At 43.9% G+C, this 12,803-nt stretch overlaps 1 protein-coding gene across 9 annotated transcripts in view; it reads left to right on the top strand.

Moving 5' to 3' along the window:
• Nucleotides 1–12,803, top strand: part of CCDC30 (coiled-coil domain containing 30) — a 37,821-nt gene that overhangs the window by 5,209 nt on the left and 19,809 nt on the right. For 8 of the 9 annotated variants that reach the window (XR_005103190.1, XM_037380344.1, XM_037380345.1 and 5 more), the window contains exons 3-9: nt 1,446–1,636; nt 5,177–5,263; nt 6,103–6,256; nt 7,946–8,005; nt 8,971–9,086; nt 11,484–11,591; nt 12,009–12,115. Coding sequence is in view for 8 of the 9 variants with exons in the window: in XM_037380345.1 (XP_037236242.1) it covers nt 1,446–1,636; nt 5,177–5,263; nt 6,103–6,256; nt 7,946–8,005; nt 8,971–9,086; nt 11,484–11,591; nt 12,009–12,115 (823 nt within the window). In the remaining variant the exon portion in view is untranslated. The remainder of the gene's footprint in view (nt 1–1,445; nt 1,637–5,176; nt 5,264–6,102; nt 6,257–7,945; nt 8,006–8,970; nt 9,087–11,483; nt 11,592–12,008; nt 12,116–12,803) is intronic. The other variant, XM_037380340.1, reaches the window with a different exon arrangement.

Below are 12,803 nucleotides of genomic sequence, written 5' to 3'. Positions count from 1 at the left end.
TAGGGCTGGACAGAGCTGGCTGCAAAATGCAGAGTGGAAACATGTGATTGATTTGAGCCTTAGGATGTGATTGCACTGGGTCCTCTGTTAAATCCAGTGTATGGAAGTGAGGAACAGACTTGTTCAGAGCTGAGTATGTATCCTGTGTAAGAATATAAGGAATATTTGCACTGCTTAACTTCAGACATCTAACTGTATTCCTAAGCAGTGAAAGAGTGTGAATGTCCCTCCTGCTTCTGTACAATACCCACAGCTCCCCACAGTTCCCATGCTACAGCACTTGGAAACCTTTATAATCTGGTTTGGTCTAGAAATTGGCAGCAGGGATTGTTAGTTTTCTTTTTAATATGAATTATGTAGGGAGGTTTTGAAAAATCCTTCCTGAGCTTAATAAGCTATGGTGTCCAGTGCAGGAGTTGCTGCCCCAACCACGCAGGAGACCAAAGTTTCCTCATTTTCTCCTGGCAGATAAATTTCTAACCATGCAAATGAGGGGCTCTTTTTAATAACTGTTTGTTGCACAAACACAATGGTCCTAGCCATAAACCAACTTCTCTTGCAAATGTCATGTATTTGCCTTGGAGGTCATTGAATCTTGAAGTTCTTCCCAGTGCACAGTCTCCCTAGCTATAATTTTGGGATAAATGGTGAAGAATGGGCAGTTAAATTTAAAAGGATTTTTTTTTTTTGTTCCTTTAATCCTACAGGAGACCTTCATACAACAGGTCTGTGTTACCAGAGGCAGTCCTTAGCCTGGGCTTATGGCTGGTTTTGGAGGAATGAGGGAGTGATTTCTAAGGTTGTGTTTTAAGAAGTACTCTGAGTCCCTTTGAACCCTCTGAGTTCTGCACAACGAAAAAGTAAAGATATACAGATCTACCTCCCTACCAAACAGCCCTTAGGAAAATAGTAATGTTCTGCTTATATGAGTGCTATGATATTCTGTGTCTCTTTTTCCAAAGAAAATGTTTATGTGGTTGCACATCCATCTGTTTGGTTTCTCTCAATGCCCATTTAATTTGTTGTTTAGTTGCCACCAGGCTGTATTAAGGGTCAAAAGGATTGAGGATAACCAGGTTGGTGAGACTTAGCTGCCGGGTGGAAGAAAATGGTTGTAATAAATCCCGCGCTGAAGACAAGGCAGGAGAACTCAGTCTAGATGCAGCAGGTCCTCTCACCTGCTCGGCAGGCAGGGTGGTGGCTGTGAGCAGAAATGTTGGGACAGATCAGAAACATCAGGACGGAGGGAATAGGGCTGAGACAACAGGTAAGAACAGGGGGCAGGAGGCAACAAGGGAGATGGGAGAAGAGACTTTAGGAGCTGTTGGGCTCCGGGAGAAATGGGGGCTGTTGCAGTGGGGAGTGTTTGGAGGAGCTGGGACCTCAGATCTGCAGGAAACCATGCTTTTTTTGCTCTTTTGCTCACAGCAAGCCTTGTCTTGCAGAAGCCCAGCTGAAGGAGATCGAGGAGATGCTGGAACAGGAAGGCTTGTCCGAAATAGCTCACAGTAATGCCAGTGAACAGATTGCTTATTTACTGGTAGAAAGAACAACGCTGCTGGAGAAACTGGAGATCACAGATCAGAAGTTGAATTCACACAGCTACGCAGACAGGCTGCATGTGGCACAGCTTCAGGTACCTCCTGCTTTAGCTGCTCAGGCTGGCTGAAAGTGTGCTGGGGAAAAGGATGTCTTGGAGATTTTTAAAGTAAAAATACTTCGCCTGTCTATGAGGACACTGTGGATTCTTAATACTGATGTTGATTTCTTTGTTAGTTTTCACACTTGCATGTTTACACTTGATCTGCTCCCACATCTTGCACAGGGATAGTGAATAGGATTCATTTTAACAGACAAAATGTTGAAGAATTTGTGATATAGTTGGTCTGAGGATCTTCATTGCGTAATAATGACTTTCTACTAATCTAGATTTCCTGGTGATCCAGTATTTAATTTCAGATGACTAAGTTCCCATGAAAATCGTGAATTTAAAAAAAAAACACAACACCTTTCCCTATACTTAAAGTGAGGTTAAAACTCTTCCCTTCCAGCTGCTGAGCTTGAGGATGGAAGTTAAGCAAACCTCTGCTTACACACTGAGTTCAGTAAATAAATGTCACCACGACTTGATGATTGGCAGGTTAGAGAGGACCATCCGTGTCCTGATTTTTTGCTTTCCGAGGTGAGGAATTTTGACAAATGGTGGAGGAACAGCAGCTACTCCATGTTAGAGAGACAGTTTGTGGCCGATCGCCTCAGCTGGGGAGATCTCCCTCCCACCAAGGCCTCCAATGTCCACCTGCTACTGAGTATGGCTGTTTCACAGAATGGCAGCCCAGGAGCTGCTGGCTCTTGTAGCTGTTCACAGGAAAGCCCTCTTGGGGCCAGAGGGGACTGGCTGGGTTGGGTGGCCTCCAAGTTAGAGCTTCTTGGCCTTTTTTGAGTAAGCTTGTTGAGGATGGGACACTTGGAAGCCCTGCTGCAAAGCTCAGCTTGGTTTGGGCTGTGTTGCACCATCTGACCAGAAGCCAAATGCAAAATCTCAAAAGGCAACGTCATAAGAGGGCAAATACGTCACGACAGTGCATCACAAATGCTCTCCTTGCCTCCAGTGGTATGTGGTGTCTGAACCAGAGGTGCTATTATTGTGTCCAGTAGTCCTTGATTAATTTTTATCTTCCATGAATTTGGTTGCTTGTTAAACCTGTGCAGTTTTCTTAATATCCTCAACGATTTGTAGCGAGGACTTTCACAGTTCAGCTACTGTCACAGGAAGCTCCTTTGTTTCAATCTACCATCTCCGGGCTTCGTTCAGTGCTCTCCAGCTCTCGTATGAAAAGGCAGTGAACAATTGCCCTTTTATCTGCCTTTTCTGTGCCACTTGAGATTTTAGTGACCTCAAGAGCATCCCTTTCTGGCTGGAGAGCTACTCCTACTAACTACTCTAGGGTTGGGTGTCATTCAGGATGCATCCGTGGTATATCTTAGATGTAACTATCCATCTTAGAATGAAAGAATCTTGTTTGCAGTGAGGCCGAGGAGCTTCCCTGATGCGCTGCCTCCCACTCTTGGATAGAAAACACCTCTCTGCAAATCAAATAATCTACAGTGGATGCCCGTCACTTGATACTTTTTTTTTTTTTGCTGCAAACACACCGTTTTCCCTATGAAGCACTGTGATAGAAACCTCGCTGTAGTTAAAGAGGAAGCAGAGCTGTAACCTTCCAATGAAATGCCAGTTAACCACATCTGCTACTAAGCATTTCCCAGATGTGATTGGATTTGCTCTTCTTCCAGAGCCAAGTAAGGAAAGCAGGGCCAGGGCAAAGGAAGGTCACAGATGTCTGCAAGTCTGGTGTTGAATCCAACCTTCCTGCACAAAACTCGTCCTTCTGAGGATGCAGCTGATGGGAAGGAACCTCTGCCTCACAGGCTGTCGCTAAAGCACTTGGTCAGGAAGGTTAAAGTGCAAGTTTCTCCCATGGATCACTTCAGATGAATTTAACTTGAATTTTTGTCTCCCAGAGGGAATGACTGGCCACCCTGCGTTGGAGCTGAGCTACCAAGCAGGGAAGAAAGGCAGATTGCTGGAGCCAGGGGAGCAAGCAGGCAGGGAGCAAAACTCCAAATAAGGGTTAGGGCTTCTGCCTTCTTCTGCTCTTGTTGTTTTTTATTTCTTCATGCACCCTGTGGCTGAACGCCCTCTCCACCTGGCTGCAGACTTCATGAAGCTCCAGCGTTTGCACTGGCAGCTTCTCCTAGCAGTCTCCTCTCGGGTCCATTCTTTCTCATGATCTAATGAACATGTTTCTGTAACTGGTCTGGACTACTGGGTGAAGACAGAGAGTGTTGCTCCAGCTGGTCTCAGTGAAGGACAGAACCAAGGCAAAATCTTCTATTTGGAAACAATATAGGCTGTCTATGCATGAAGGGCAGTGTGGATTTTACTTGAATTCCTCCTGGTGCATGGTGCCAGGATCCCCTAGTAGGTAGACAGCCCTGTAAATACCTGACTTTTACCCACTTTTCATGCAGCTGTTTAGAGGAATAAGACTTATTAAAGGAAAATATATTTTTGCATGATCTAAACACATTATAAGTATAATGCTCCTTGTTTCTAATCAAACACAACTTCTCTGCAGTCCTTATATTGGATACCTTGTCTGTGTCTTTAAAGCCAGGTGAAAGAAAGCTATGTTGGACCTCTATTTTTCAGGAAAACATTTTCTCTAAAGCAGACTGTTTATCTTCCCCAGATGATGTCATTGCTATCCATGCTTGTGAACTAGAAACTGTTGATTAAGCACTCCATTGTTTGGGGTAGCATCATATTTGTTTTACACAATCATTAGAGTCACAGCAGTGTTAGAGGTTAATAGGTTAATTGCTCTTGTTACTCTGTTTACTGGAAGATGTAGCCTTTCTTATTCTCAAATGACCTGTTACGTACTTTTTTTTACTCTTAGACTGAAGGTCCAGACACGTTCCTGACTGTTACAGAAATGAATGCAGCTTTTCGCTAGACTGCTCAGGCATAATTGATTTTTTTGATGCATCCCCACTAATGCAAAAAGCCAGGGTACAAACATGTGTCTTTGTGTGGTAGTCACTAATACATATGTGGGGAAATGCTTTCCGAGTGCTGGTGGAAGGCATGGCATGTGCAAACGTGCTCACCTCTCTAGAGCCAAGGTGCAAAATATTAATTGCAACCAACCTCCTGAGTGTTAGCAAATCCTTGATGCTGGTTCAGTTGTGCAGGCTGCAGGGAAGCAGGAATCTGTTAACTCGGCAAGTGGTTCAAAAGAGAGGAACGTGAGGAAGTAACCCAGCATTACTCTGATAAAGTGAGTCAAGCATACTTGGCCCCAACACATTTCTTTGGGCAAAGCTGAGCCCACAGGCTCAAAGAGGAAGATGCCAAGGAGATCACAGGTTGTAAGAGAAAACAGTGAACCCACAGAGTTCCCAGTACTAGCTGAGACAACTTGAGGGGTTTTCACAAGGATTTGGGAAACTGTGCTTTAAACATCCTCTTCAAATATAAGGTGTGATTACAAAACCCCTTCTAATAAAGTTATGTTAAAACTGAAAATCCTACACACTGGTGTTGAGTGATACATGGTAGCATGCTTTCTAGTCATATTAATTTATTAAAATCTCTTTTCTGTGCAAGGATGATTTTGATCACACTCAGCAGACAGAAGATGAACTTCAACAACATCACGAATCCATGCAGCTTACTGGAGAGGCAATGCATAAGGTAACAGTTTTGCACGTTTTCTTGCTGATGAAAAGGCCCATAGTTGAGATTTCAAGCTGTGGGTCTGCTCTTAAGCATGCTGTGAGGGTTTTTTTTAATTGGTTTTAGCTGATGGGATGCAAGTGGGCTCTGAACTTCAGGCTGTGCAACCACATCAGCCTGGTGCTGCACATGGGTTAATCACTTCTGCTGAGAGCCAGGGTTAATGTCTCACCAGCTTTGGTCAGGGCTGGCTTGGAAGCACTCACCTGCCTTTAATGGTATGTCAAAGAAATGGCATTGGAGATGAGCGGACCAAAGTCCAAGGGAGTGAGAAATAGCTCTTTTTATATCAACTAAAGTGACTTTTCTGCAGAATCCCAGGACAGCAGGAGCAGGTCTTTCTCCTTCCCTCTAGGATCGGAGGTGCCAGATTGGCTTGAGGGTAGCTCTCACAACGGCTGGGGGAGGGACATGCAGAATTGACTTGTCCTTGGAGCAGACTCTCACGGGGTGTGGTGGAGCCCTCTGCTTGGAAAACCTTGTGTATTATGTGTTTGAAAATGCATCGTAATTAATGGCATTGTCACAAGGAGGGAAAAACAGAGCCTTGTGTCGGGAAATAGCCACAGCGTGCTGTTCACCACCTGCTCTATGGCATGTGTCTATGGTGAAGAGGGTTATCCACTGCGTGTCTGCCTTCTGCCTCTGCAGTGGCTTCCCTGACCTCACCTGCTTTCTGTTTGTGTTGCCACCTTTGTCCTGGCAGGCCAGGAGTAGTGTGGAGGAGGGACCTGCCTTGGTTACATCACTGGGAGGGTTGTATCTTTTCCATTGGAGCATTAGCTCTTGTGTTTCAGTTCTACAGGGAAGAGCTGGAGAGGGAACAAGCAGCACATGCAAGAGTTGAACGAGATCTGGATGAGGCCACACAGAGGCTGATGACAGCCCAGGAAGAGATCCAAAGGTTGACAGATGAGCTGGATGCACAAAGAAAGGAGCAGAGCAAAACAGGTAAGTGCTTCTCTTGTGGCCAGTCCCAATTACTGGCCTGTGCTTAGCCTGCCCCTGGTTAGTGTAAGCCTTGGACTTCTCACCCAGGGGAGCTGGAGGCAGTCTGCCCAGGGTCCTCTCTGCTTGTAATGTGGAAAAATCAGGGTCAGATGTTAGCCTGGTACCTAGGAGATCTGAATGCAGTTGTTAACAGTCACAAATCAATTAATTCCGAATGGGGAAGGCTGAGACATGGGGTTATCTGATCCATTATTACAGCAGCAGGGTCTTGACTGACTTTCTGGCTTCTGTACAGGGAGAAATTCAGGCTCTTGTAGGGGATGGAGAAGAAATTATTTGGTCCAGAGACAGAGTAGCTATAATGCCACACACACAGTGTTAGCACAGCTTGACCATGAATTTTTAGGTTCCTCAGATGCTGTGTTTGGGATGCTGCCTGGTTAGGAGCTGTTAGCAAGTGCTCATAAGCAAGGCTTATCAGCAGTCTGGAAGTGACTGGTTAGATTCTTATCACTTGTGATATTTGCTTAACCTCTTTGTTGAAATAACTGTTGTTGACCAGCCCTTAAGTATTAATTTTATTTTTTTTTAAATGCTGACTGTAAAAATAAATGGTTTTCTGTAGGGAAATCAAATGACTTGATAAAACTCCTATTGGAGAGGTCTCTAAAGCCAGGTGCTTCGCTGCTACTTCCTACAGGAGATTTCTTCAAGCAAAACACTAGTTTCTGGATGCATTTTTTCGGATTACTTAATTGTCCCAAAATCTGTGATGCAAAATTTCAGTGGAGAACAGCAAAATGTGATGAGAGAACATGTTCTGACCCCATGTCCCTTTGCAGAGAGCGGTACCACCTGGGTAGGGTTTCTGTGTGAATTGCAGGTCCTACTGCAGACCTCGCAGCTCATGCCCAGCACTCAGACCTAACTAAACCTTCTAGCCAGTTTCCAAACCCATCATTTACAGCCTTTTAATCAAAGGCAGGGAAATGAGCACTCTGTGGGCATCTGCTTTGTGTATTGATCGATACACGTGTCCCTGGGGATGGAGCGAGCATCGCGTTGCAGCCTCCCAACAGTACTGCTTCTCCAGATCCCGGACGGGCTGCAGTGTGCAGCTCTGCTCAGCGGATCATAGCCTGCATGGGGGAATCTCTGTTTTAGAATCTTCTTAAGTATCAAATGAATATAAAACTTTCCAAACTGTGAGTCAGGGTTTGAATGCTTGTTATGTCTGTGTGGTTTATTATGTCGCGAGTATTAGTGTGAGGAATTACTGTTATAGCATCTTAGCGGCTTCCCTGATGATGAATATCAGCATGCCTTCTCCCAATGAACTTCAGAGCCAACTGCTCTGTAAGCAAATTGATGTTCTAATACAAACCTAAAATGAAATCTCTGATCTTTAGTAAACCTCCACTGGCACAGCATATTTTTGTTCAATGATAACTTGCAGCTGCTTGCTTGCATTGAAGAGAAAATACAAGATTGCTTCTGGCCACTTTGTAGCCCTGTTATTGGGTCTTTGGTGATTAGAGATTTTGAATTGTGTGCCTAGCTGTGTACTAGTTTATTTTTTAGTTTTCCTTCAACTCTGTATTTAAAGTGCATTAAAAACGTTGCAGAGTTTAGCTTTCAGCAACATATGTATGGGCTGTCTCAGTAAAACTGTCTCTTTTATCCTCATAGAGTCGGCCTCATCGTCAGCCCTGCAAGCACCTGAGAGCCAGGAAGAATGGAGAAAGAGCGGTAAGTTACACTATTTACAAGTGGTGAAGATCCAGAATTTTGTCAAGGCTTTCTGTAGTGCTAAACAGGCTTTTCAGCAGAATAACAACACTTTGGTAGAAGGTGTTCCTTGCCTTTTATTTCAAATCACAAAACTGAAAATTCCATATCAAGATCCTTGTGTGAAACAGGGGTTTGGGGCTGTAGGTTGTGGTTTATTTTGGTTTTGCCAGACTGGGATCTAGAAAGAATGTATGTTTTAATTTTTGCCTGAATAGAAGTCAAACTTAAGCTGAAATTTCCTGTGCCCAGTATTAAGCTGAAAAGGGAAAAATCTGTGTCTTCTCACTGGTTTTACTTAGGATTTGGATACCAGTGCATACTCACAGGTTTCTGTCAGTGTACTCCTAATACATCTTTTCCTGTTTCTTGCACTTCAAATACTAGATAGTCTGTGCTAATTGATGTGATGGTTATATATATCTTTACTGATTCAGACTCGAAGGGTTGGTATGCAACCCTAATTTTTACTGTACTGGCCATTTCCTAAATATTAATGCTAGCACAACACTGATACACTAACTGTGATTGTGTTTCCGCTTGCAGAAAGTTATGAATTCTATGATGAAAGTAAGAAATATGGCTGTTTGGGTTTTTCAAAGCTTACCCTAGCTGTTTGGGAAACCCATACCTAAATATCTGAGGTGAGGCATTTTCCATGATCCAGAGGTGAACTGAATCGCTGAAATAACTGTGGAGAGACTGCTGTGCTCTTACAATAAACATAGCATTGCTATTGAACCTGCATCTCCAGAAACCTCTGCTATTTGAGGAAAAGGACGTGTCACCATATATATGGAAAACTGCTCTGTGCTGTCGCATAAGGGCAAGGCAATTTCAGAAACCTTACTCATGCGATAGCCCCCCTCTGAGCTTGGTCAAGGGCCACACTGGTGTTGGTGACTGTTTTTTTCTGTTCCGTACAGACAGGACTGAGCTACAGAAGGCCATGGAGCACAACAGCAGACTGGACAAGGAAATTCTGGCACTGCGAGCACGGGTCCAAACGCTCGACTTGGAAAGAAAAGCGTTCCTGGATCTGGTGAGTACCTATCTCCCGGTCTGCTGTGGCACCAGCGAGTCCTTCCAGAACTGCCGTTCTGATGTTTCATGGCTCGGGGAGTAATAGAATCTGGGAAACAAACAGGATAAATATCCCAAGAGTGTTTTAAAGCAGCTGCTGTTACTGCAGCCCTGAAAAAATTCAGCTCTTACAGCATCCTTCAGCGCAGGGAGAGTTTGATACTTCACAGAATGGGGGGTGAGCTGTACGCGCTCAGGTTGAGGTGTGCTGTAGGGCTCTGAAATACGTGTTTTCCTGTGCCCAGCGTACAGGCTCAGCTTGAAGCTTTCTTTACTAGCTCATATTTGCACAAAATCAAGGGGGTGAACAGAGTAAGCAATATTTCTACCTTTTATTGGGGGCTGTTACTAAAGACAGTCATTTTAGTCTAAACTCCAGTACTAGCTATTTATAAAAGAATTTTTGATTTAGGCTCATGTTTTGATACTTCTCAGCCTCTTTGGCTTTTTGATGTGGCTGTGTTGATTTGCTCAGTAGAAGAATAAACATCCTTTTCATTTTGTGTGGGCTTTTTTCAGTGAATTACTTACTATTAATTACTCTGAGTTAAATGCTTGACGTAATAGATTGAGGATTCTCTAAATGCATTAATCTTTATCAACAAGAGTTCCTCACTGAGATTGCCAATAGTGAATGAATATAACAGTCTGTTTCCCATTAAAGTGTGTTATTTGGCACGAATTCTGTTTCTGTTCTTAAAATTCTTTATATCAGTCCTTCAACAGCCTATAATTGGTTGCCAGCAGCCATCCCAGCACAGAAAGCCCAGTAGCTATCTTGTTGTTCTCCTGGATTAAAATGAGTATCTTAATAATTTAAGTATTTCTGAGAATATTTCTTTCAAATAATATCCAAGGCTTACTTTCTTGAATATAATTTATTCATGTTTGAGGATTTTAAAAATTTAGTGGGTAGTTCTGTCCCTTGCATTTAAAAAAGTTGCTGGCTCTTCCTTAGCTAAGCATATCTGTCCTCACAAACCTTGTATTTACAGGACAGTCTGTTTCTGGGTCTGCAAAAATATGTAATTTAGTTCACTTTCCTCTGTTTACATATATTTTTTTTTATTCCAAATAACATTTTCTTTGCTTTAGGACATTGCTTCTTTCAGTCACTAAGTATATATACACATGTGTGTGTGTGTGTGTATATTTTTAACCTGTATAAAAAAAGAAATATATATATACAAAAAATAGAGAGCTACACAGAAGGTATTGTTTTCTCTGTACAGAAGAAAAATGTAGCCAGACTGAGAGCACGCCCAACCAACCATCTTTCTGTTCCTTGGAATGAGGTGTAACTGTTGGCATAGAAGTTAGAAAGCCATAGTTTTTAATTTGTAGAAGCTGAAAGCGTACTTACTATGAGCCACAGAACTTCTGTGTCCTGAAGTTTGTTTTTTTTTCTGCCTGTGAGTTGCGGACAGCAGGGTGAGGAGCAGGCTGGCTATGGCTTTGGTTTGGTGGTCAGTGGAAGACCGATGGCGTTTCTGCCACATGCTCCACCAGTTGGAGTATTGAGCCTTAATGGTGCAGATTTGGTGTCTGTGTGGTGTGAGCGAGTCTGTGTGAGTGGGCTCTGCCTGTGGGTGTGGGTGGAGGCATGGCACAAAGCTGAAGAAAGGAGGAAAAATGCGTGCTGAGAAAGTGGTGCGTGAAGGCTTTGCAAGGGCTGATAGCTCCAGGCTGCTAAATCTGCAAAAAATTATAAACTTGGGACACCAGTGGCCCGCTGAACCTGTGCAAGGCCTGCACTGACTGCGTGAGGCTCAGATGGCATCCGTGTGTGCTGCTGGGCACACTCGAAGGGTGCAGGATTATATCTGCACCTGATGGGGAGCACTTCAGGAACACCCATCCAGGAGCCACTGTGGTACAACTCTGCCTTTCCATGAACAGCTGGGGTTGGCTTCCCAGCTGCTGCTCCAACTGGCAGCCACGAATATGTGCAAGTGACTGTGTGGTGTGAACAGTTACCTGCTAATTAATATTATATTGATCCTATCAATAACAACAAAGACTAAAAGGTGTCCTCAGAAGTAGTGGTTGTAATCTGTCTACCTCTCTGCACTCAGTCCTGTTTGGTAAAAGGGGATGTACAACATGTGCGTGATCAGTAATTAAAATAAATTAAGAAAACCTGCTTACCCTTTAATGCAGCATGCATTCCTCCTTTTACTGCTCTTTACATCCCTCAGTAGTCTGAGACCACCCAGCTGGAGCAACCACACGATCTCAAGCTGTGTGGTTGATATTAATAAATCTGTAGCTTATCTACAGCGAATTTGAGGGGCATCTTAACTCTCTAAGCCAGCAAGATGAACATTCACCAAAACCAAGTGTTTTTCTTTTGAAGATTGAACAGCTCAAAGAGGAGATCTGTGAGTATCAGAAGAGCGAGAAGCAAGGACTTCCATTGCCTGCACCCACCGAGGCTGAAGAAGTCGCAGCGTCCTCGCTGCAGGTATTTTCAAGGGCTCTTTGTTTGCCATTCTAGAAAGCAAATCGAGCAAGCAGCCCCACCTCTGCGTTCCAGCCCCCTGCCATAAATGAAGACACGAGGATTGTCATGCAGGAGTGGTTGTGTTTTCCTTTCCACGCACCCTGTGCAGGTGTGACAGAGGATTTGTGCTGGGCCTGATGGATACACTAATGTGTAGAGCACATCTGTTGGCCTAAGCTAATACTCACTAGTGCCCTCGTATTATTATGGGTCTGGGGGAGCTTTTGCTCCTATGGCCAGCGGATTACCTAATGCAGACAAATGTAGATGATGTAGCTCATGTTTTCTGGTTGTCTTGTTTATTTATGATAATATGATAATCACATTGTGCTAAGATTTCAGTCTTAACTACATGCTGACTTTTCATTTTCTCTTGAGACACAGGGCACAAAGGATGAAGCGGGGGTGGAAGGAGACTGCGCTTCAGGCAAAGCTGGCTCAGATCAAGAAGACAGACGTCAGAGTAGTGAAACACTTCACAGAAGGTGAGCAGTGTAGGAATCCTTCATTGTTGTATTTTCACGGTGGCTTACCTGGTGCTCTGGTTGCTGATATTCTGTCTTGCAGAGTGGATTTAAGTACTGGATTCTTTAGAATACTCTTTGGTGCTAACTTTGTTGCTCTGCTCCCAAAGCAGAGGTAGTGCCTGTCCTGAGTAGGTCTGTAGCCTTTGGTATCAAGAATGCAGGCTGTTTTCTGACACTTTCTCCAGTTTGTTGCTTTCCTAATATAATAGGGTTGGGCTTTTGGGGCTCTCTGCAGACAAAAGTGTTGGTTTTGGAACTGTTTTGTTGCTGGGAAGATTTCTCTGGATTTGGTTGCTGTCCAGGGTTATACCAAAACACTTGGCTTTCAAATGTAAATATGTAAACTGGGATTTTTAAGGGAAGTCAAAGTTTCTTTCTCCTGTGGCCTGCTCGGAAAGCTGCTGCGCCTCTTCTAGCAGGTTCAAAGAGGAAAGGGGGTCTGATCCCAGCCCTCTGACTTTTTCTCTTCAAATGCCCAAGCCTGTTTTCCCCCCCTCAAGGAGCTGAATTTGCCGTTGCCTCTTTGCTGTTAGCATCCTTGTGCCTGACCAGTTTTCTCCCTGGATTTTCATCACTATTTGTGTGGAGCCCACCTAAATAAGAGCAGGCATGGGTCAGGCTGGGTGTGAGACTCAAAATTAGTAGG

Source organism: Falco rusticolus, chromosome 3 (genome assembly GCF_015220075.1).
Source record: "Falco rusticolus isolate bFalRus1 chromosome 3, bFalRus1.pri, whole genome shotgun sequence".
In the NCBI taxonomy this organism is placed as follows: Eukaryota; Metazoa; Chordata; class Aves; order Falconiformes; family Falconidae; genus Falco; species Falco rusticolus.
This window is presented reverse-complemented; position numbering and strand designations above follow the sequence as displayed.